The 24,852-nt window shown below is 43.2% G+C and overlaps 1 protein-coding gene across 1 annotated transcript in view; it reads left to right on the forward strand.

Annotated features, from left to right (window-relative positions):
• LOC106598805 (ephrin type-B receptor 3) overlaps positions 1-24,852 on the forward strand; it is a 51,402-nt gene that overhangs the window by 12,831 nt on the left and 13,719 nt on the right. The window contains exons 5-11 of the mRNA XM_014189812.2: positions 3,019-3,354; positions 3,845-3,969; positions 14,195-14,351; positions 15,028-15,136; positions 15,426-15,478; positions 16,044-16,166; positions 18,045-18,292. Of these exons, the coding sequence (XP_014045287.1) occupies positions 3,019-3,354; positions 3,845-3,969; positions 14,195-14,351; positions 15,028-15,136; positions 15,426-15,478; positions 16,044-16,166; positions 18,045-18,292 (1,151 nt within the window). The remainder of the gene's footprint in view (positions 1-3,018; positions 3,355-3,844; positions 3,970-14,194; positions 14,352-15,027; positions 15,137-15,425; positions 15,479-16,043; positions 16,167-18,044; positions 18,293-24,852) is intronic.

The raw sequence follows: 24,852 nt of genomic DNA on the forward strand, positions 1-24,852 counted from the left end.
TAATTGGTACATAGCCTAACAACCAATACCCTTTTTCACTGACATGACATTAATGGAATGTGACTGAGCCCAAATGACTCTTAATCGACTTTCCTTGTCCAGAATTCCGAGTGTGACATTTTGGGGTGGCAGGTAGCCTAGTGGTTAGAGCATTGGGCTAATAACTGAAAGGTTGCTGGATTGAATCCCCGAGCTGTCAAGCTAAAAAATCTGTTGTTCTACCCCTGAACAAGGCAGTTAACCCAGTGTTCCCCAGTAGGCTGTCATTGTAAATAAGAATTTGTTCTTAACTGACTTGCCTAGTTAAATAAATGTAAAATAAAAATCCTCAGGTCATTTGGGCTCCATACTTCCCCTGTAGCCTGTCAGAGCTTGTGCCAGTCCACGTAGCTCATGTTTTGCAAGGGACCGAGGGTGACGTACTATAGAGCTCAGCTTGGGCCACCTCCGGCTCTCTGTGGGAGCCCAACGTTTCAGACTTTGTGCCCAATTAGATCAGGCCATACTCCAAACTGTGTCAGTCTAATTGGATAGGACAGAGCATGGGGGAAAACACACTCCACTCAGGGTGAACAGGCAGAGGAGCTGAACTGAGCTGGTTGAGATGTGTGAACTGAGACACCCTGAAAGCATTTCTATCTTCTTACCGTGTGCTGCTGCAGAAGTGTTGTTGTCTGAATATGCTTAGAGAGAGAGGGGTTAGATTGCTCATCAGCCTTAGAGAGGGGTTCGGTTAGATTACCCTTAAACCTTAGAGAGGGGTTCGGTTAGATTACCCTTAAACCTTAGAGAGGGGTTCGTTTAGATTACCCATCAGCCTTAGAGAGGGGTTCGGTTAGATTGCTCATCAGCCTTAGAGGGATTCGGTTAGATTACCCTTAAGCCTTAGAGAGGGTTTCGGTTAGATTACCCATCAGCCTTAGAGAGGGGTTCAGTTAGATTACCCATCAGCCTTAGAGAGGGGTTGGGGATAGATTTCCCTTCAGCCTTAGAGAGGGGTTGGGGATAGATTACCTTTCAGCCTTAGAGAGGGGTTGGGGATAGATTTCCCTTCAGCCTTAGAGAGGGGTTGGGGATAGATTACCTTTCAGCCTTAGAGAGGGGTTGGGGATAGATTACCCATCAGCCTTAGAGAGGGGTTGGAGATAGATTATCTTTCAGCCTTAGAGAGGGGTTGGAAATAGATTTCCCTTCAGCCTTAGAGAGGGGTTGGTGATAGATTACCCTTCAGCCTTAGAGAGGGGTTGGGGATAGATTACCATTCAGCCTTAGAGAGGGGTTGGTGATAGATTACCCTTCAGCCTTAGAGAGGGGTTGGGGATAGATTACCCTTCAGCCTTAGAGAGGGGTTGGGGATAGATTACCTTTCAGCCTTAGAGAGGGGTTGGGGATAGATTACCCATCAGCTTTAGAGAGGGGTTGGGGATAGATTACCTTTCAGCCTTAGAGAGGGGTTGGGGATAGATTACCCTTCAGCCTTAGAGAGGGGTTGGGGATAGATTACCCATCAGCCTTAGAGAGGGGTTGGGGATAGATTACCTTTCAGCCTTAGAGAGGGGTTGGGGATAGATTACCCTTCAGCCTTAGAGAGGGGTTGGGGATAGATTACCCTTCAGCCTTAGAGAGGGGTTGGGGATAGATTACCTTTCAGCCTTAGAGAGGGGTTGGGGATAGATTACCTTTCAGCCTTAGAGAGGGGTTGGGGATAGATTACCCATCAGCTTTAGAGAGGGGTTGGGGATAGATTACCCTTCAGCCTTAGAGAGGGGTTGGGGATAGATTACCCTTCAGCCTTAGAGAGGGGTTGGGGATAGATTACCCTTCAGCCTTAGAGAGGGGTTGGGGATAGATTACCCTTCAGCCTTAGAGAGGGGTTGGGGATAGATTACCCATCAGCCTTAGAGAGGGGTTGGGGATAGATTACCTTTCAGCCTTAGAGAGGGGTTGGGGATATATTACCCATCAGCCTTAGAGAGGGGTTGGGGATAGATTACCTTTCAGCCTTAGAGAGGGGTTGGGGATAGATTACCCATCAGCCTTAGAGAGGGGTTGGGGATAGATTACCCATCAGCCTTAGAGAGGGGTTGGGGATAGATTACCCTTCAGCCTTAGAGAGGTGTTGGGGATAGATTACCCATCAGCCTTAGAGAGGGGTTGGGAATAGATTACCCTTCAGCCTTAGAGAGGGGTTGGGGATAGATTACCCATCAGCCTTAGAGAGGGGTTGTGTTAGATTATTGGATGAAAGGAACCTTCTTCTTGCTGCACCAGTTGACCCCCGTAGCAGTTATCACACCTCACCCAATTTCATACAATTCTTATTTAAAGAACTCGTCTTTTTTGAGTAACACGGGCCCATGGATATATCATGCACCACCACTGTGCCATAGATACAAGCATTGAAATTCAGATATTTTCTATTTCATGGGTATTGAATCAATGTTTCATGAAGGGTAATGTTTGTGAATAGCAATGTTTAAGTCATGCATGGCATGGATGTGGTTTCTATTCTCTATATGAATACCGCTATTTATTTCTACTTTAATGGAATGAACTCCCATTGGTAATTAATGGGTACTGATTTAAGTTCCATGAACTATAATGTTGAAGTCACGCATGGAAAGAATATGGCATATATAATAAGAATGAAGTTGACTATTTGTTTAATTATGTGCTGGAGGTCATATTTCCCCAGCAGAAACAGAACAGTGAACTGTATGGGCACAGGAAGATAAGCACTAATGGACTAATGGCTATCTCAGTAAGCTAATCATAAACTAAATCATTTACCCCGTCAATAGTGGGTTCTAAGAGTGGGGGTTCTAAGAGTGGGGGTTCTAAGAGTGAGGTTCTAAGAGTGGGGTTCTAAGAGCGGGGTTCTAAGATTATGGTTCTAACAGTGGGGTTCTAAGAGTAGGGTTTTAATAGTGAGGTTATAAAAGTGAGGTTCTACTGTATTAGCCTCTATAAACAGTGTTCAGAGGGTACCATTAACACGGCTGTGGTGTTTCTATGCAGCTATGCCCTCGCCACCTAAAAACGTAATCTCCACCGTGAACGAGACTTCCATCTCCCTGGAGTGGGAAGAGCCGCTGGACACTGGCGGACGGGATGACGTCATCTACAACGTGGTGTGCAAGAAGTGTCTGCACGACCGGAGCCCATGCACGCGCTGTGACGACAACGTCGACATATCGCCGCGCCGACTGGGCCTGACCCAGAAGAAGGTGGTAATGAGGAACCTGCAGGCTCATACCCGCTACAGCTTTGAGATCCAGGCGGTCAACGGCGTCTCTGGGAAGAGCCCCGGCGCACCGCGCTACGCCACCGTCAACATCACCACCAACCAGGCCGGTAAGTATTGCCATAGCGCTGGACGCCGGCACTTAACGTTAGCTGCACTCAACATTAATACTTGATATCAGCACTCACTATCACCTCACCCCACGACACTCAAGGTCACCACTGTAAGTACAGTAGCTAGCTACCACTTAACATCACCACTCAAGTTTACCTCTCAACTCAGGCTAGCTGCATCTTACAGTGGCACTTACTTTTACTGCCTCATCTTGTGATCAGTACTGATGCTTTGCCTGAGTTTATGGACTCAGTATGTGTCATTACAGTTTAATACCAAATTAATAAACTGAAATGTCACGTAGAAGGCACAGATAAATGTCATGGTAAGAAGTGAGATAATCGTATACAATGCTAAATGAAGAGCGTGTACATTTTTGCTAATTTCATGTATAGAGTGGAACAGAAATACTCTTAACATGTTTGACATGAAAGCTTTATTTTTTTATTTTATTAACGTCCCCCTGTTTTTATTGTCCAATCACAGCACCGTCAGCAATACCCACAGTGCACCTGATGAAGTCAACATCAGACACACTCAGCCTGTCCTGGCTGCCCCCAGAGAAACCCAACGGGGTTATCCTAGATTACGAGATTAAGTACTACGAAAGGGTAAGGCACTGTTTTATAGCCTGGTCCCAGATCTGTTTATACTGTGTAGCCCCCTCCTATTGCCATTGTCAGAATTATCTAGCCTGGTCCCAGATCTGTTTATGCTGTGTAGCCCACTCCTATTGCCATTGTCAGAATTATCTAGCCTGGTCCCAGATCTGTTTATGCTGTGTAGCCCACTCCTATTGCCATTTTCAGAATGATCTAGCCTGGTCCCAGATCTGTTTATGCTGTGTAGCCCACTCCTATTGCCATTGTCAGAATTATCTAGCCTGGTCCCAGATCTGTTTATTTGGTGTATTCCACTCCTCTAATTCAACTATGATTCACTGAAGTAAACAAGAGCCACTGGAGACACAACCCTTGTATGAAATATGTTTGAAAATGAATATGCCATGTGTGTCCTGTCTGATGAAGATGGTTGATAGAGTTGTTTGGCATTCCACAGGTTAGTGCTCACTTGATGCAGCTGTGCAGCATTTTCTTCAAAAGCATCATGTGTAGCATGGACATAGACATGCTGCTACTATAGAAAATAATATGAACCAAATACACTCGACTACATCAAGTGAACGCTGTCCCTTTAACAAAAGAACGAAGAGTTTAGCATGTTTTCTATTCTAATAGATGCGTTGCTGGGTTCCTTGAGGTTTTCTTTCCATCTAGGAAGTTTTTCTTAGCCAATGTGCCTCTGCTTCTGATTTCAGTCTGTTAGGTTCTTAACAAAAAGAGTAAAAACTCAAAGGGACGACCAGGAAAAGCTCAGACCAAGTTTATTCACCCACAGGGTCATACAGCTGCAAAGACAACATACAAGTCACACAAGCACATCTTTATACCTTCCGACTGGGCGGAGTCATCTCCTTCCATGTCTAACTAGGCGGAGTCATCTCCTTCCATGTCTAAGATAGACAGTCCTTCTCTGTTGTTAGTCAGAAACACAGGTAGGTTCCTCTTACTGGTATTGTCATGGCCCTTAAAAAAAGAAAAGGAGAGCCTCACACTCTAGGAGCTCAGATGTTATAACCTATTAACCAACGTTTCGACAGACAAGTTGTCTTCATCAGGGTATAATGACAAACACTGCAGGTCACTAGTTTATATAGTTCCAAAGGACACACAGGTGTCTATAATCATGGCCGGGTGTGGCTTGATTTCGTTGGTTAGTTTACGTATATAAATAGAACATATAAAAAGCATGAATGGATAGCATATGATCATAGGGAGTACCCCATAGGGAGTATCCCAAGGCTTGATCCTAGGCCCCACCCTCTTCTTAATTTACATCAACAACATAGCTTAGTCACTAGCTGCAGTAACCCATGGGGTGGGGTCACACCGGACATTCAGAGAGGGGGTATATTATTGTGGCCCTGGTGGCACAAAATCAAAGTCTGACTGCATGGAGATGCTTGGGAATATGATCTATATGGAGGACCGTGTTGTGGGTGTTTCATGGAAAAGGTGTACATTTGACCTTCATCATCTAGGACATGACAATGGTTAATAAAATCTCTCCATTTCTGCCCATTATTTTTTTACACAGTCTTGCAGGCCTTCTCATACAGCTGCAACTGTATATGCATTCTTAAATCAAGACCTTTCTTGAGTTGGGCTCTGGGATGGTGCAACTGTTGAGAATGTGAGCCTATGGTTGTTGTGGGGGAAAAGGGTTGAGTGTGTATGAGTGTGTGTGGGGGTGTGTGTATATCCCACAACTTTTGAGAGTAAAAGATGTTAGGGACAATATAGGATGATTCACAATAATTGTTCGCTAATATAATAATTGCTTGCAATAATGTAATTTTGGTAATGGCGAGACTGGTGAGAGGTAAAATCCTTTGCATAAATTGCCTACATTACTACAAATATTAATAGCTAATTATGGAAAATAAGAAACAGGGTTTTTAAAATATAGATGGCTATATATAATACAAATCGAGGTGAGGGCGATGGAAGTGCATTTGGTGGTTGATCTGCTTCTGTTCTGTGGGTGGCACTGTGTGCTCTTTTCGAAGGATGGGTCCCGATCTCTCCGGGGCTATGGGATCGGGGGGGGTGGTCGGGGGTGGTCTGCCGGGCATAGGGATGACAACCCAACTCGGGATGAGGAGGGCTTTTAGTGGGTGGAATAGTGGGGACCAATTGGAGGTTTACTTAGTAGCAATGCAGACATCATGGTACAGCTATATAGACACTCAATCATCATGTTACTTTTTAATGGTACGTTTACAAACATAGATTTTAAGAAATAGAATTGACAGTTGTGTCTCATTATGGTAAGTGGTGAAATAAGTATAGCCAGTTACAATTGTAATGGCTTAGCAGATAATAAGAAAATACAATCAGTATTTACCTGGCTAAAAGAGAAGGAATATAATATCTATTGTTTACAGGAAACTCATTCAACAATTTTTGATGAAGTTTTGTGGAAAAAGGACTGGGGTGCAAAATATATTTCTCCCATGGGCAAAGAAATTCAAAAGGGGTGATGGTTTTAATTAACAGTAATTTTGATCCAAATGTGCAAATTGTCCGAACAGATCATCAAGGTAGATGGATTATTTTAAATATGTTATTGGACAATAAACAGATATGGCTTATTAACCTATACGGTCAAAATAATGATGATCCAAGCTTCTTTGAAAATATATATAAGAATTTATCAACTCTACAAGCAACACTAGACTCTATTATTATGGTGGGAGATTTTAATACGGTCTTAAATACCTCTATGGACCGCAAAGGAAATCACACTACAAACTATCACCCTCAGGCACTTAAGGAAATCAGGAATGTCATGGATATATTGGAATTAGTGGATATATGGAGACTTAAATACCCTGACCTAGTGAGATATACATGGTGGAGGCTTAATCAAGCTAGTTGTCTTGACTACTTTCTTATGCCATTCTCTCTGGCATCAAAAGTTTAAAAAGTGTTGATAGGGGACAGAATGTGGTCGGATCATCACATAATTGGCATATATATTACTTTTACAGAATTTCCACATGGGCGAGGATATTGGACATTTAATCAAAGCCTACTAGATGATACATTGTTTATAACTAGGACAGAATCATTTATAACTGACTTTTTCAGACATAACATAGGTACAGCAGATCCCCTTATTGTATGGGACACTTTTAAATGTGCCTTTAGAGGCCATGCAAGTCAGTACTCATCGATAAAACAAAAGCAATTTAGATCAAGAGTCCATATTAACAAAGGAAATTGAAGGTCTAACAGTATAGTTAGATAGCAATAAAAACTGTACCATAGAGGCACAGAATAAGTTAGAGGAAAAACAAAAAGAAATGGAGGAACTTATTCAAGAAAGATCCAGTGTAATATACTACTCAAAAAAATAAAGGGAACACTTAAACAACACATCCTAGATCTGAATGAAAGAAATAATCTTATTAAATACTTTTTTCTTTACATAGTTGAATGTGCTGACAACAAAATCACACAAAAATAATCAATGGAAATCCAATTTATCAACCCATGGAGGTCTGGATTTGGAGTCACACTCAAAATTAAAGTGGAAAACCACACTACAGGCTGATCCAACTTTGATGTAATGTCCTTGAAACAAGTCAAAATGAAACTCAGTAGTGTGTGGTGGCCTCCACGTGCCTGTATGACCTCCCTACAACGCCTGGGCATGCTCCTGATGAGGTGGCGGATGGTCTCCTGAGGGATCTCCTCCCAGACCTGGACTAAAGCATCCACCAACTCCTGGACAGTCTGTGGTGCAACGTGGCGTTGGTGGATGGAGCGAGACATGATGTCACAGATGTGCTCAATTGGATTCAGGTCTGGGGAACGGGCTGGCCAGTCCATAGCATCAATGCCTTCCTCTTGCAGGAACTGCTGACACACTCCAGCCACATGAGGTCTAGCATTGTCTTGCATTAGGAGGAACCCAGGGCCAACCGCACCAGCATATGGTCTCACAAGGGGTCTGAGGATCTCATCTCGGTACCTAATGGCAGTCAGGCTACCTCTGGCGAGCACATGGAGGGCTGTGCGGCCCCCCAAAGAAATGCCACCCCACACCATGACTGACCCACCGCCAAACCGGTCATGCTGGAGGATGTTGCAGGCAGCAGAACGTTCTCCACGGCGTCTCCAGACTCTGTCATGTCTGTCACGTGCTCAGTGTGAACCTGCTTTCATCTGTGAAGAGCACAGGGCGTAAGTGGCGAATTTGCCAATCTTGGTGTTCTCTGGCAAATGCCAAACGTCCTGCACGGTGTTGGGCTGTAAGCACAACCCCCACCTGTGGACGTCGGGCCCTCATACCACCCTCATGGAGTCTGTTTCTGACCGTTTGAGCAGACACATGCACATTTGTGGCCTGCTGGAGGTCATTTTGCAGGGCTCTGGCAGTGCTTCTCCTGCTCCTCCTTGCACAAAGGCGGAGGTAGCGGTCCTGCTGCTGGGTTGTTGCCCTCCTACGGCCTCCTCCACGTCTCCTGATGTACTGGCCTGTCTCCTGGTAGCGCCTCCATGCTCTGGACACTACGCTGACATACACAGCAAACCTTCTTGCCACAGCTCGCATTGATGTGCCATCCTGGATGAGCTGCACTACCTGAGCCACTTGTGTGGGTTGTAGACTCCGTCTCATGCTACCACTAGAGTGGAAGCACCGCCAGCATTCAAAAGTGACCAAAACATCAGCCAGGAAGCATAGGAACTGAGAAGTGGTCTGTGGTCCCCACCTGCAGAACCACTCCTTTATTGGGGGTGTCTTGCTAATTGCCTATAATTTCCACCTGTTGTCTATTCCATTTGCTTAACAGCATGTGAAATTTATTGTCAATCGGTGTTGCTGAGTTACATTGTGTTGTTTAAGTGTTCCCTTTATTTTTTTGAGCAGTGTATATTATATAAATAAAGCGAACTGGATAGAATATGGGGTAAAATGCACCAAATAATTTTTCAATCTTCAATATAGAAATGCTACCAAAAAAAATGTATCGAAACTTGTTACAAATGATGGAGTTACGCATGATTCACCGAATGATATTTTGAGAGAGGAAGTAAAGTACTTTAAGAATATTTTTTTGTTTCAGTCTCCTCCATCTTCACTAACTGAAGCTAATTGTATAGATTTGTTTCCTAATTATAATGTAAAATTAACAGCTGTACAGAAAGACTCATGTGAAGGCCAAATTACAGAGGAGGAACTTCTTAATGCAATTAAAGCCTTTAAGGCTGGGAAAACTCCAGGGCTGGATGGCATACCAGTGGAAGTAAACAAAACTTTTTTTGATATACTTAGAGGACCATTATTAGCATGTTTTAACCACTCCTATATAAATGGTAGATTATCAGACACGCAACAAGAAGGTCTGATATCATTATTACTGAAACAGGACCCAAGTGGTATATATAAAGATCCAGTCCATTTAAAAAACTGGAGACCTCTTACACTTCAGTGTTGTGATGTAAAAATCCTAGCTAAATGCTTGGCGTACAGAATTAAAAAAGTATTGTCAGATATTATTCATCCTAATCAGACAGGTTTTTTACATGGACGATACATTGGACATAATATAAAACAAGTACTGGAATCAATAGAATACTATGAAATATCGGGGACATCAGGCCTGGTTTTCATAGCTGATTTTGAAAAGGCTTTTGATAAAGTACGACTGGAGTTTATATATAAATGCCTAGAATATTTCAATTTTGGGGAATCTCTTATAAAGTTGGTTGAAGTTATGTATCGTAACCCTAGGTGTAAAATAGTAGATATTGGGTAGAACTCAGAAAATGTTAAACTATCTTGAGGAGTAAAACAAGGTTGTCCACTATCGGCATATCTATTTATTATTGCCATCGAAATGTTAGCTGTTAAAATTAGATCAAACAATAATATCAAGGGATTAGAAATCCGTGGCTTAAAAACTAAGGTGGCATTGTACGCTGATGATTCATGTTTTCTTTTAAAACCACAATTATAATCTCTCCATGGCCTCATAGAAAATCTAGATACGTTTGCTATTCTCTCTGGATTAAAACCAAATTATGATGGATCACTAAAAAATGCTAATTTTACATTACCATGTAGTTTACCAATTAAATGGTCTGATGGAGATGTGGACATACTCGGTATACAAATCCCAAAAGAAAGAAGTGATCTTACTCCAATAAATTTTTATAGAAAGTTAGCAAAAATAGATAAGATCTTGCTACCATGGAAAGGAAAATACCTGTCTATTTGTGGAAAAATCACCCTGATTAACTCTTTAGTCATATCACAGTTTAACTATTTGCTTTTGGTTTTGCCTACACCTAGTGACCTGCTTTTTAAATTATATGAACAAAAAATATTCAATTTTATTTGGAATGGCAAGACAGACAAAATTTAAAGGGCCTATTTATATAACAAATATGAATTCGGAGGGCAGAAATGATTAAGAATTAAAGCATTAGACCTCTCACTAAAGGCATCAGTCATACAAAAGTTATACTTAAATCCAAACTGGTTCTCTAGTAAACTGGTAGGAATGTCTCATCCTATGTTCAAGAATGGCCTTTTCCCCTTTATTCAGATTACAACTGCTCACTTTCTGTTGTTTGAAAGGGAAATAATCTCCAAAATATCGTTATTTTTTTAAACAAGCCTTAGAAAGTTGGTTGCAATTTCAGTTTAATCCACCTGAAAAGACAGAACAAATAATACAACAAATATTGTGGTTAAACTCAAATATACTAATTGATTAAAAAAACATATTTTTTCAAAGAAATGTTTAGAAAGGGTATAATTTTAGTGAATGATATCATAAATAGGACTGGTGGAGTTATGTCACACATGCAGCTAACACAGACATATGTAAATGTCTGCTCTACCCAAAATTACAACCAACTATTTGCAGCATTACCACAAAAATGGAAGAGGCAAGTAGAAGGGGAAAAAAAGTAAGGAACTTGTATGTCGGCCCTGTATTAAAGAACATAAATGGTTAAAGAAAAGTGTGATAAATAAAAACATTTACCAATTTCATTTAAGGAGCAAAAAACTGACAGCTGTGCCATATAAATTACAAAATAGTTGGGAAGAGATTTGCGATGTACCCATTCCATGGCACAAGGTTTATCAATTGATACGCAAAACAACGCCAGATTCAAAACTTCAAATTTTTCAATTTAAATTTCTATACAAAATTCTTGCAACCAATAGAATGTTATATATATGGGGGATACAATCTTCCCAGCTCTGCAGATTCTGCTGTGAGGAGGCAGAGTCATTAGATCATTTATTTTGGTATTGTCAATATGTAGCTTGTTTTTGGTCACAGGTCCAGGAATGGCTGAAGAATTGCAACATTTGCCTAGAACTAATGCTGCAGATAGCAATACAGGGTGATTTGAAAAGCCATAGTCAATCAATCAATAATATAATAATTATTTTAGCAAAAAAATGTATTTTTAATTTACAATCTGTAGAAACTATGAGAATAGAAAGGTTCAGTACTTTTGTGAAGCATCACAGCACAGCTGAAAAATAGATGGCAAATAGAAATCCAAAATGTGTGGTGTTGAGAGATAGATGAGAGGGGTTGAATGGAGCTGAAGGGTGGGACTAATAACAAGATAACCAATGTAAAACATACGGGATCTGTAAAATGTATATAGGTTCAGAAATTTTGTGAAATAGCACAGTTACAAATAGAAATCAAACTGGATGGACATCAGACTTAAAGGAAGGACTAAAAACAAAGAAAATATAACTATAGTAAAATAGATTGTGTCTGTAAAAGGTGTATAATATGTATAAACTGAAGGTAGAAGCCGAAGTGTTATTGTTTATTAGTTTCCTCCAATTGGGGGAAATAATAAAGGTATATTCAAAAAAAAGCATGTATATCTATATAGGTATGTGTATTTATATATGTGTATATGTATGCATATGTGTATGTAAGTGTATGTATGTATATGGATATATATATTTACCAAAAAAAGATATGGGGGATTGGAAATGATGCAGACAATTACATTGATGGAAGCAACAATCTTTCCGCAATATTAAGTTGATCCACCTCTTAAATAAAAAAATACAAACTCAGGCAGTAGGAAGCTCTCTCATCCATTTATATGCAGATGATACAGTCTTATACTCAGCCCCGGATGTTGTATAAAAAGCTCTACAACAAAGCTTTCTTATGCTTCGAACACACTGACAGCGTCATTGCGCAAAATAGTACACATCGTCATCTGAATATGTATGCAAAAAAAGTTCAACATTCACCTTCTACCATTTCTGTCAAGCTGTCTACGCATACAGTTTGACGGCATACGTTTGACAAATCCAACGTATGCACCACACTGAATGCACTGCAACTGCCTCTGCAACAGAATGCTGATGGGCAAACGCAGCGTTTCATTGGAAATGAATGTAATTCTGGTGTACCAAAATGCAAAGACGCTGTTGGTGTTTTTGAAGCGTTAGAGTCCAACAAGCTTTCTCTGCCCTTAACCTTGTTCTGAACATCTCCAAAACAATGTGGTTTGGTAAGAAGAATGCCCCTCTCCCCAACAGTGTGATTACTACCTCTGAGGGTTTAGAGCTTGAGGTAATCACCTCATTCGAGTACTTGGGAGTATGGCTAGAAGGTACATTGGCCTTCAATCAGCACATATCAAAGCTGCAGGCTAAGGTTAAATCTAGACTTGGTTTCCTCTATCGTAATCGCTACTCATTCACCACAGCTGCCAAACTAACTCTGATTCAGATGACCATCCTACCCATGCTAGATTACGGAGATGTCATTTATAGATCGGCAGGTAAGGGTGCTCTTGAGCGGCTAGATGTTCTTTACCATTTGTCCATCAGATTTGCCACCAATGCTCCTTATAGGACACATCACTGCACTCTATACTGCACCCCTCATCCTCCACATACAACACCCTTTCTGCCAGTCACATTCTGTTAAAGGTCCCCAAAGTACACACATCCCTGGGTCGCTTCTCTTTCAGTTGCAGCGACTGGAACGAGCTGCAAAAACACTCAAACTGGACAGTTTTATCTCCATCTCTTCATTCTAAGACTCAATCATGGACACTTACTGACAGTTGTGGCTGCTTCACGTGATGTATTGTTGTCTCTACCTTCTTGCCTTTGTGCTGTTGTCTGTGCCCAATAATGTTTGTACCATGTTTTGTGCTGCTACCATGTTTTGTGATGCTGCCATGTTGTTGTCATGTGGTGTTGCTACCATGCTGTGTTGTGATGTGTTGCTGCCATGCTATGTTGTTGTCTTAGGTCTTTCTTTATGTAGTGTTGTGTTGTCTCTCTTGTCGTGATGTGTGTTTTGTCCTATATTTTTATTCTTAATCCCAGCCCCCGTCCCTGCAGGAGGCCTTTTGCCTTTTAGTAGGCCGTCATTGTAAATAAGAATTTGTTCTTAACTGACTTGCCTAGTTAAAAAAATGTAATAACAAAAATGGTTTCATATGCCTACAAACATGTACAATAAATAGCAAAATCACAATAATGGCTTTAGATCATTGTCATGGCCTCGACTAAGTCTAGGACCCTCATGGGTGTGGAAATGTGTGTGAGAGAGGACACTTTTTGTTGTTGTTGTATTTAACCTTTATTTAACTAGGCAAGTCAGTTAAGAACAAATTCTTATTTACAATGATGGCCTATCCCGGCCAAACCCGGGCCAATTGTGCGCTGCCCTATGGGACTCCCAATCACGGCCAGATGTGATACAGCCTGGATTCAAACCAGGGACTGTATTGACCCTCTTGCCTTAGACCGCTGCGCGACTCGGGAGCCCTATAATAAGTTGTTCCCTGGCAGGGAATCGAACCCGGGCCATGGCGGTGAGAGTGCCAAATCCTAACCACTAGACAACACAACCACTCCCTACTATAATCAGATGGTCTTCAGGGTGGGCCCCTGTGGACCCCCTTCCAGCAGTGTCTTCTCTCTTCATCTGTTGACCTTATCTCAAGTTGAGTTACACATCCCTCATGGTCCTGGTATGGTAACATGGTAACATGGTAACATGAATAAGTATATTTCCAGCTAGAATCCAACAAGTCTAATTCAGGGGACCCCATTTTTTCCGCCAGAAATTCTGGGGACCCCCGACTTTGAATACCACTGGTCTAAGCTGTGTTACTGTAAAAGCATGTGACAACTGCTGATATTAAAAGGGCTTCATAAATACATGTGATTGATTGATGTGTTCCACAGGGCCAGGCCATGTCTCACACGGTGACAGCCCAGCACAGCTCAGTCAGTGTGGAGGGATTGAGGGCTGCCACTCCCTACGTGGTCCAGGTCCGGGCTCGCACCGTGGCCGGCTATGGCCGCTACAGCATCCCTAAGGACTTCAGCACCTCAACACACAGTAAGTCATTTCATTTCTCCTCCTCCTCCTCCTCCTTCACTACTTCATTGTCACACTCTTTCTCTCTGCGTTCTGTGTCTGTCTCTCTCTCTTTCCCGCTCTCTCTCCTCCTTCTCCGCCTTCACTACTTTGTCTTTCCTTCTCTGTCTCTCTCCCTTCCCTTCTATCCCATCACTATTTATCATTGTCCTTCACCATTGATAATGCCTCATCTTTTTATTCACCGGTGTTCTAAAGATGTTCTATGTTATCTTTAATCAGTACTTGCATCCATCCAAGCAGTGAAAGAACTCTGAACAAGCTATTTCAAGGAGCTGTGCCTTTTTTACAGGCCCTTCCCAATAATGCATAATACAATTTTAAATAAACACAACTTGGCTATATACACAGGTTAGCATATTATGGTAGCAGATGAATGAAAGGTGAATACAAATAACATTGAAGTCAAATTAATATTAGAGTATTGTTTATTTTACTGTGCATTGCTTTTCGTAATGACGTGTATTTTTTGTGAAGAAAAAAACCCAAACCATTTATACACAGATTGGAATACAATGCCCATTATTTGTTTTGCCATGAATCTGCCTCCATATTTCACAAGCTGTTTCTTTAAGAATTTCTTCAGTGACATTCCAGGTGTTTATTCTTTGTTTATTATTTCTTCGATGACCTTTAGGTGACCCTATGAAGTCAGTGCAGGACCAGCTGCCTCTCATAGTGGGCTCAGCGTCTGCCGGTCTCGTGGTCATCGTCGCCCTTGTGGTCATTGCCATAGTTTGCTCTCGGTAAGTGTTTGACTTGTATGTATTTATCTAACAGGCCTTTTTAAGTCATTATTTTGACATTTTTTGGTCATTGTTTGGTATCTTGGTTCCTTGAATCCTGAAAAGGTCCTTAGAAAGGCTTTAGCCACCCTGAGCATTGTTCCATTCTTCCAATCCCGACTGTCTGCAGACTATCTGCTATCTCCTGCTTGTTATTTGAAAGCAGCCTGTGTATCTACTGTGGAGTGCCTGCCAAGACAGAGGATGGATGATGTGAATGAGATTGTGCGTGTGTGGTCCTTGTTTATAGGAAGCAACGCAGCGGTTCGGAGCTGGAGTACACAGAGAAGCTGCAGCAGTACGGTGAGTACTGAGGGGAAGGTGTGTGTCTGTTGGGGGAGGGGGTTGTGTGTGTGTGTTGGGGGAGGGGTTGTGTGTGTGTGTGTGTGTGTGTGTGTGTGTGTGTGTGTGTGTGTGTGTGTGTGTGTGTGTGTGTGTGTGTGTGTGTGTGTGTGTGTGTGTGCGTGTCTGTGCGTGTGTGTGTGTGTCTGTGCGTGTCTGTGCGTGTGTGTGTGCGTGTGTGTGCGTGTGTGTGTGTGTGTGTGTGTGTTTGTGCGTGTGTGTGTGTGTCTGTGCGTGTCTGTGCGTGTGTGTGTGTGTGTGTGTGTGTCTGCATGTGTGAGTGTCAGCGCGTGTGTGAGTGCATGTTGTGAGTGCAGACTTGGAGAGCTGCGCCTTTCTGTGGTCCTTTGTTCAAACCAGGACATGTCCAACTGCTGTTCATGCATCAAATTTGATTCCATTCATAACTGTATTAGTTAATAATGCCGCATTTGAACGCAACAACAAAGAACTGCCAGTGTCATGAATATCTGATGAATGTGTGTATTCAAGAACATGTGATGCATTCCTCCCTTCATCTCTGTAGTTTCTCCTGGGGTGAAGGTGTACATTGATCCGTTCACTTATGAGGACCCCAATGAGGCAGTCCATGAGTTTGCCAAGGAGATTGACATCTCGTGTGTGAAGATTGAGGAGGTCATTGGTGCAGGTAACCAACATAGCTAGGTGTTGAAGTGCGGTGTTCAGAGGGCAGGGTTTTGGGAGGGAGTGGATTTTCTGTTTGGGGGTGGGGTATTTGTGAAGATGGAGGGATGTTTTGGGACAGGTGTGTGTTTAGGGGAGTGGGTGATGTTGGGGTGGGTTATTGGTTGAACAAGATGTGTGTTGGGTGGGAGGAGTGTGTGTTGGGTGGGAGGTGTGGAGAGTAGGTGTGGAGGTGTGGAGGGTAGGTATGGAGGGTAGGTGTGGGGGGTAGGTGTGGAAGGGAGATGTGGAGGGGGAGGTGTGGACGGGAGGTGAGGAGGGGGAGGTGCGGGGGGGAGGTGTAGAAGGGAGGTGTAGAAGGGAGGTGTAGGGAGGGGGAGGTGTGGAAGGGAGGTAGGGAGGGGGAGGTGTGGAAGGGAGGTGTGGAAGGGGAGGTGTGGAAGGGGAGGTGTGGAGGGGGAGGTGTGGGGGGGGTAGGTGTGGAAGGGAGTTGTGGAAGGGAGGTGTGGAGGGGGAGGTGTGGAGGGGGAGGAGTGGAAGGGAGGTGTGGAGGGGGAGGTGTGGAAGGGGAGTGGTGGAGGGGGAGGTGTAGAAGGGAGGCGTGGAGGGGGAGGAGTGGAGGGGGAGGTGTGGAGGGTAGGTGTGGAAGGGGAGTGGTGGAGGGGGAGGTGTGGACGGGAGGCGTGGAGGGGAGGAGTGGAGGGGGAGGCGTGGAGGGGAGGCGTGGAGGGGGAGGCGTGGAGGGGGGAGGTGTGGAGGGTAGGTGTCAGTGAAACAACTTCTTCTGTCGTCCAGCTAGTTTGCTGTTTCTTCTCCAAGAGCATGTGTTCTTTCTCCTGACTTCACCCTGAACCATATGTTCCTTTATTTCTCTTCCTCTCTCTCTTCTCCTTTATAAACACACAACTTTTTACCAAGGCACCAAAACTCCCAGGCTCCTCATCCGTTCCCTCTCCCCCTCCACCGGTCCTAGGCTCCACTCCCGTTCACGGGATGATCTTTCCTTCTCTCCATCCCTCCCCAACCTCTCAGACCCCTAAGTTTCCTGTCTCTCTCTTTTCCTACCTTCTTCATTCACTCTCTCTCCTACACAGCTCAACCCCCATCCCTCGCTCTTTTACGATCTCCTTCTTCCTTTCACTCCTATATTTCTAGAGTTCCTCTTCCTCCTCCTCTTCTTCCTCCTCCTTGGTTCAACCAGTAATGCTCCCTCCCTCCCTCTCCCTCACTCCTCCTCCTCTCTCCCCTCTTCCTCCACTCCCCTCTCTCCCTCTTCCTCCACTCCCTCCTCCCTCTTCCTCCACTCCCCTCTCTCCTCCCTCTTCCTCCACTCCATCCTCCCTCTTCCTCCACTCCCCTCTCTCCCTCCTCCCTCTTCCTCCACTCCCCTCTCTCCCTCCTCCCTCTTCCTCCACTCCCCTCTCTCTCCTCTCTCTTCCTCCACTCCCTCCTCCCTCTTCCTCCCCTCCCCTCTCTCCCTCCTCCCTCTTCCTCCACTCTCCTCTCTCTCCTCTCTCTTCCTCCACTCCCTCCTCCCTCTTCCTCCCCTCCCCTCTCTCTCCTCCCTCTTCCTCCACTCCATCCTCCCTCTTCCTCCACTCCCCTCTCTCCCTCCTCCCTCTTCCTCCACTCCCCTCTCTCTCCTCTCTCTTCCTCCACTCCCTCCTCCCTCTTCCTCCCCTCCCCCTCTCTCCCTCCTCCCTCTTCCTCCACTCTCCTCTCTCTCCTCTCTCTTCCTCCACTCCCTCCTCCCTCTTCCTCCACTCCCCTCTCTCCCTCCTCCCTCTTCCTTCACTTCCCTTCCCCTTCCCAACCCTCACCCTCTTCCACCCCCTACCCCCCCCCTCTCCACCACCCCCCTTCCCCCCAACCCTCCACCCAGGTGAGTTTGGGGAGGTGTGCCGCGGGTGCCTGAAGCAGCCCGGGCGCCGTGAGGCGGTGGTGGCCATTAAGACACTGAAGGCGGGCTACACGGAGCGCCAGAGGCGGGACTTCCTTGGCGAAGCGTCAATCATGGGCCAGTTTGACCACCCCAACGTGATCCGGCTGGAGGGCGTGCTGACCCGCAGCTGCCCCGTGCTCATCATCACCGAGTTCATGGAGAACGGAGCGCTGGACTCCTTCCTCAGGGTGAGTGCGGCTGACAGTTGTGATGATGTGCGGAATTGTACATGATAAATCTAATTGATATCGAGTCTACCATACTACATAAAAACCTGGAGTCACGCATAATCACACATACCACCACCTACACACCAGTAATGCTTAGAGTCATACCGAACACACACCAGTAATGCGTAGAGTCATACCGGATACACACCAGTAATGCTTAGAGTCATACCGAACACACACCAGTTATGCTTAGAGTCATACCGAACACACACCAGTAATGTTTAGAGTCATACCGAACACACACCAGTAATGCGTAGAGTCATACCGGATACACACCAGTAATGCTTAGAGTCATACCGAACACACACCAGTTATGCTTAGAGTCATACCGAACACACACCAGTAATGCTTAGAGTCATACCGAACACACACCAGTAATGCTTAGAGTCATACCGAACACACACCAGTTATGCTTAGAGTCATACCGAACACACACCAGTTATGCTTAGAGTCATACCGAACACACACCAGTTATGCTTAGAGTCATACCGAACACACACCAGTAATGCTTAGAGTCATACCGAACACACACCAGTAATGCTTAGAGTCATACCGAACACACACCAGTTATGCTTAGAGTCATACCGAACACACACCAGTTATGCTTAGAGTCATACCGAACACACACCAGTTATGCTTAGAGTCATACCGAATACACACCAGTAATGCTTAGAGTCATACTGAACACACACCAGTAATGCTTAGAGTCATACCGAATACACACCAGTAATGCTTAGAGTCATACTGAACACACACCAGTTATGCTTAGAGTCATACCGAATACACACCAGTAATGCTTAGAGTCATACCGAACACACACCAGTAATGCTTAGAGTCATACCGAACACACACCAGTAATGCTTAGAGTCATACCGAACACACACCAGTGGACGCTGATGGGGGAAGTACAGAACTTCTACAACTTAGAGAGTTCTATTACAGTAGGCAATAGGCATTGGGCACTGTACACACACAGTAATGCTCTCTCACTCAGTAAGAGTTAATTAACCTCGATGAGCTCTTACGAGAATGGCGCACCGTTCAAGTCCATTCATAGGTGGTCATACTTAAGCAATACGGCACAAGGGGGTGTGGTATATGCCAATATACCACGGCTAAGGGCTGTTCTTAGCACGACGCAACGCGGAGTGCCTGGATACAGCCCTTAGCCGTGGTATATTGGCTGTATATCACAAACCCCCTAGGTGCCTTATTGCTATCCCGCCTTATCTCAGCCCACTAGTCACCATAGCAGCACCCACCTGTAGCACGCGCTCCAGCAGGTATATCTCACTGGTCACCCCCAAAGACAATTCCTCCTTTGGCCGCCTCTCCTTCCAGTTCTCTGCTGCCAATGACTGGAACGAACTGCAAAAATCTCTGAAACTGGAGACTCTTACCTCCCTCACTAGATTTAAGCACCCGCTGTCAGAGCAGCTCACAGATCACTGCACCTGTACATAGCTCATCTGTAAATAGCCCATCCAATCTACCTCATCCCCATACTGTATTTATGTATTTATCTTACTCCTTTGCACCCCAGTATCTCTACTTGCACATTCATCTTCTGCACATCCTACCATTCCAGTGTTTAATTGCTATATTGTAAGTCCTTCGCCACCATGGCCTATTTATTGCCTTACCTCCTGTATCCTACCTCATTTACACATGCTGTATATAGATATTTCTGCTGTATTATTGACTGTATGTTTGTTTATTCCATGTGTAACTCTGTGTTGTTTTATGTGTCGAACTGCTTTGCTTTATCTTGGCCAGGTCGCAGTTGCAAATGAGAACTTGTTCTCAACTAGCCTACCTGGTTAAATAAAGGTGAAATAAAAAATACAAAAATTATAATAAATTGCTTACCAACGTAAATAGAGCAGTAGAAATCGATGTTTTGTCATACCCGTGGTATACGGTCTGATATACCACGGCTGTCAGCCAATCAGCTTTCAGGGCTGGAACCACCCAGTTTATAATATGGAATAGGTTAATCTCGATGTAGTTATGCAGTAGCTTCTCTCCTTTCTGTAACAGTTAACCCAGATATTACAGTCCAATGTTGTCCTATATATATTTTTTTAATCCCAGCCCCCGTCCCCGCAGGAAGCCTTTTGCCTTTTGGTAGGCCGTCATTGCAAATAAGAACTGACTTGCCTAGTTAAAGGTTAAATTAAAAATAAATTAAAAATAAATGGTGTATAACATTAATAAATACAAATAATCTCTCTTACTGGATACATTTACGATCATAAAGTACAGAGCAATGTCCATAACCCTCCTTGGTTCATCTCATTTCATCTCATCTCATTTCAATTCATCTCATTTAATTTCATCTCATTTCATCTCATTTCAATTCATCTAATTTATTTTAATTTCATCTCATTTCATCTCATCTCATCTCTCGTGACTCAAGCTCAAGCTCATCTCGTGACTCAAGCTCAGCCTCTCACTCCTTCTCACACACTCCTGTCAGTCAGATGTCCATCCAGCTACATTTGTGTTTGTTTGTGTGTGTGACTCATAGATACACACTGCAGTGATCTAGGGATGTCCCGTCAAACTACTGTGCCTGGCTCTGGGATGCAGGCAGAACTACACACATGTACACATGTGAACGCACATAACACATGCATAACAACAAGAAACACATTTGCACTCAAGGATAAACACAAACACACACTCCCAAGCAGGACTGCCCTATCCATCTATGCCTCCAATGCATTAGGGCTGTGACGATACCAGCATTGTCATGTTTTTTCCATGGCAAAAATGAAAACACAAAGCAGACCAAACTGTGCTGTTGTGTTATAGCTTGTAAAAGAAATAAATGTGACTCTGGACGACAACATAATGATGTTTGTTTCCAACATTAGGGCTGTTTTCCTAAAGAAGTTACATCTGCTTAGGGTTTGGTTTCCTTGCCACCCAGCCTTGTTATGAATCACAGGGGTGTAAATTTGGTTTTAGTGGAGGGGGTGGGGCATATTTGTATTTATTTTTTATTCATTTAAATCCAGTCGGATAAACACTCCAAACAGCCTACCCGACCGCTCAGAGGCATCCGCATGGTCCTAAAGCACACAGTTGCCTCGTTTTGTATCACATTCCAATGATAAAACTGGGGGGGACAAAAATGCCATTTCAAAATGTGAAAGTTGCCCCCCTGAGTTCCCCCCTGATGAATCATGTTGTTAACATACCCATCCAAATGTGTTTTCATGTCAAACTCCATTCAAGTGTAAAGAACAAAGCAGTATGTTTAGATACTTGGCATGTTGGGAATCTAACCCTCCTGAGTTCATGACAAATGAACCTTGATTTCCAGGCTCCTTGAGACATGGAAGTATGCCATCACAGAACTAATGAGAAATGGGACTGGTTACGGAGCTGTTTATAAAAATAGAATCATTAGAACGAACATCCCCATTCAAGTCAGAAGGTTGGCATTTATTTGAATGACTCATATACTGGAGGCAGCTCTGCAGAGTGGTCACTAGCTGGCACAGCCACAACGTCATCACATCTGATTTTAAACCTAACCTTAACCCTAATGCCTAACCCTAACCTAAACATTTTTGTTTGCATACATTTTTATGATTTTGCAGCTGGCCCACCTAGCGGAAATCGCTCAGTTCGGCCTCCAAGGCAAGATTCATAACAATAAATGTCAACCTGCTTCAAGTCAAGGAGACATGATTTTCCATTCTAGTTATTCTATTTCTATGGATCTGTTGTGAGTGGTAGCATGGTTCCATCAACTCAATGCTTAATTAATTTCAGTCAAGACTAGATAAGCAGAGAAAGGTTGAACCTCTAGTCATTCTGGGAAAAGATAATTGAATTCTAACTGTAACTAATTATCAGTGGACTGTCCTATTCACTTTCATGCTGTAGCAACACACACACACCTCTAACTATTACATGTTTAAATGACTCATTAGATGGGATCAGACACATGGTAATCTGTTGCAGACTGACAGAACCAGTCATGGATAGTTATGCCATATGTTATGTTTATGTAGGCTTATGTAGGTTTATGTTTATGAAGGCTTTTGTGAGTGGTAGCATGGTTCCATCAACTCAATGCATAATTCATTTCAGTCAAGACCAGATAAGCAGAGAAAGGTTGGTTTATGTTTAAGTAGGCTTATATAGGTATATGTTTATGTAGGCTTATGTAGGTGTATGTTTATTATGTTTATTCTAGGCTTATGTAGGTTTATGTTTATGTAGGCTTATGTAGGTTAATGTTCATGTAGTCTTATGTAGGTTTATGTTTATGTAGGCTTATGTAGGTTAATGTTCATGTAGTCTTATGTAGGTTTAGGTTTATGTAGGCTTATGTGGTTTATGTTTATGAAGGCTTATGTAGGTTTATATTTATGTAGGCTTATGTAGGTTAATGTTCATGTAGTATTATGTAGGTTTATGTTTATGAAGGCTTATGTAGGTTTATATTTATGTAGGCTTATGTAGGTTTATGTTTATGAAGGCTTATGTAGGTTAATGTTTATGTAGGCTTATGTAGGTTTATGTTTATGAAGGCTTATGTAGGTTTATGTTTATGTAGGTTTATTTAGGTTTATGTAGACTTATGTTTATGAAGGCTTATGTAGGTTTATGTTGGCTTATGTAGGTTAATGTTTATCTAGGCTTATGTAGGTTTATGTTTATGTAGGCTTATGTAGGTTTATGTTTATGTAGGTTTATGTAGGTTTATGTTTATGTAGACTGACTGAAAATAAATAAATATAAATGTGTTGTATTTATAATGGAGTTTTTCCTTTTCTTGTGGCAACAGGTCACAAATCTTGCTGCTGTGATGGCACAATGTGGTATTTCACCCAATAGATATGGGATTTTATCAAAATTGGATTTGTTTTTGAATTCTTTGTAGGTCTGTGTAATCTGAGGGAAAGAAATGTCTCTAATATGGTCATACATTTGGCAGGAGGTTAGGAATTGCAGCCCAGTTTCGACCTCATTTTGTGGGCAGTGTGCATATAGCCTGTCTTCTCTTGGGAGCCAGGTCTGTCTACGGTGGCCTCTCTCAATAGCAAGGCTATGCTCACTGAGTCTGTACATAGTCCAAGATTTCCTTAATTTTGGATCAGTCACAGTGATCAGGCATTCTACCATTGTGTACTCTCTGTTAAGGGCCAAATAACATTCTAGTATTCTCCGTTTTTTGGTTAATTCTTTCCAATGTGTTAAGTAATTAGCTTTTTGTTTTGTCATGATTTGGTTGGGTCTAATTGTGTTGATGTCCTGGGGCTCTGTGGAGTCTGTTTGTGTTTGTGAACAAAGCTCCAAGACCAGCTTGCTTAGGGGACTCTTCTCCAGGTTCATCTCTCTGTTGGTGATGGCTTTGTTATGGAAGGTTTGGGAATCTGTTCCTTTTAGGTGGTTGTAGAATTGAACTGCTCTTTTCTGGATTTTGATAATTAGTGGGTATCGGCCTAATTCTGCTCTGCATGCATTATTTGGTGTTTTACGTTGTACACTGAGGATATTTTTGCAGAATTCTGCATGCAGAGTCTCAATTTGGTGTGTGTCCCATTTTGTGAATTCTTGGTTGGTGAGCAGACCCCAGATCTCCCAGCCATAAAGGGTAATGGGTTATATAACTGATTCAAGTATTTTTAGCCAGATCCGAATTGGTATGTCCAATTTTTTTTATTCTTTTTGAAAATTTTATTTCACCTTTATTTAACCAGGTAGGCCAGTTGAGAACAAGTTCTCATTTACAACTGCGGCCTGGCCAAGATAAAGCAAAGCAGTGTGACAAAAACAACAACACAGAGTTACACATGGGATAAACAAACATACAGTCAATACGTTTGTGGGTTTGGCGACGAATATGTAGCGAGGACCAGCCAACGAGAGCATACAGGTCACAGTGGTGGGTAGTATATGGGGCTTTGGTGACAAAACGCATGGCACTGTGATAGACTGCATCCAATTTGCTGAGTAGAGTGTTGGAGGCTATTTTGTAAATTACATCGCCGAAGTCAAGGATCGGTAGGATAGTCATTTTTACGAGGGTAGGTTTGGCAGCATGAGTGAAGGAGGCTTTGTTGCAAAATAGGACGCCGATTCTAGATTTAACTTTGGATTGGAGATGCTTAATGTGAGTGTGGAAGGAGAGTTTACAGTCTAGCCAGACACCTAGGTATTTATAGTTGTCCACATATTCTAAGTCAGAACCGTCCAGAGTAGTGATGCTAGTCGGGCGGGTGGGTGTGAGCAGCGATCGGTTGAAAAGCATGCATTTCATTTTACTAGCATTTAAGAGCAGGTGGAGGCCATGGAAGGAGTGTTGTATGGCGTTGACGCTTTATGTTCCTTTTGATGGCGTAGAAGCACCCTTCTTGCCTTGTCTCATTCACAGCTTTGTGTAAGTTACCTGTGGTACTGATGTTTAGGCCGAGGTAGGTAGAGTTGTCAGTGCCTAGATGGAATTTGTATTTGTGGTCCTGGCAACCTTTTTTGGAACACCATTATTTTTATCT

Source organism: Salmo salar, chromosome ssa03 (assembly GCF_905237065.1).
Source record: "Salmo salar chromosome ssa03, Ssal_v3.1, whole genome shotgun sequence".
NCBI classification, from domain to species: domain Eukaryota; kingdom Metazoa; phylum Chordata; class Actinopteri; order Salmoniformes; family Salmonidae; genus Salmo; species Salmo salar.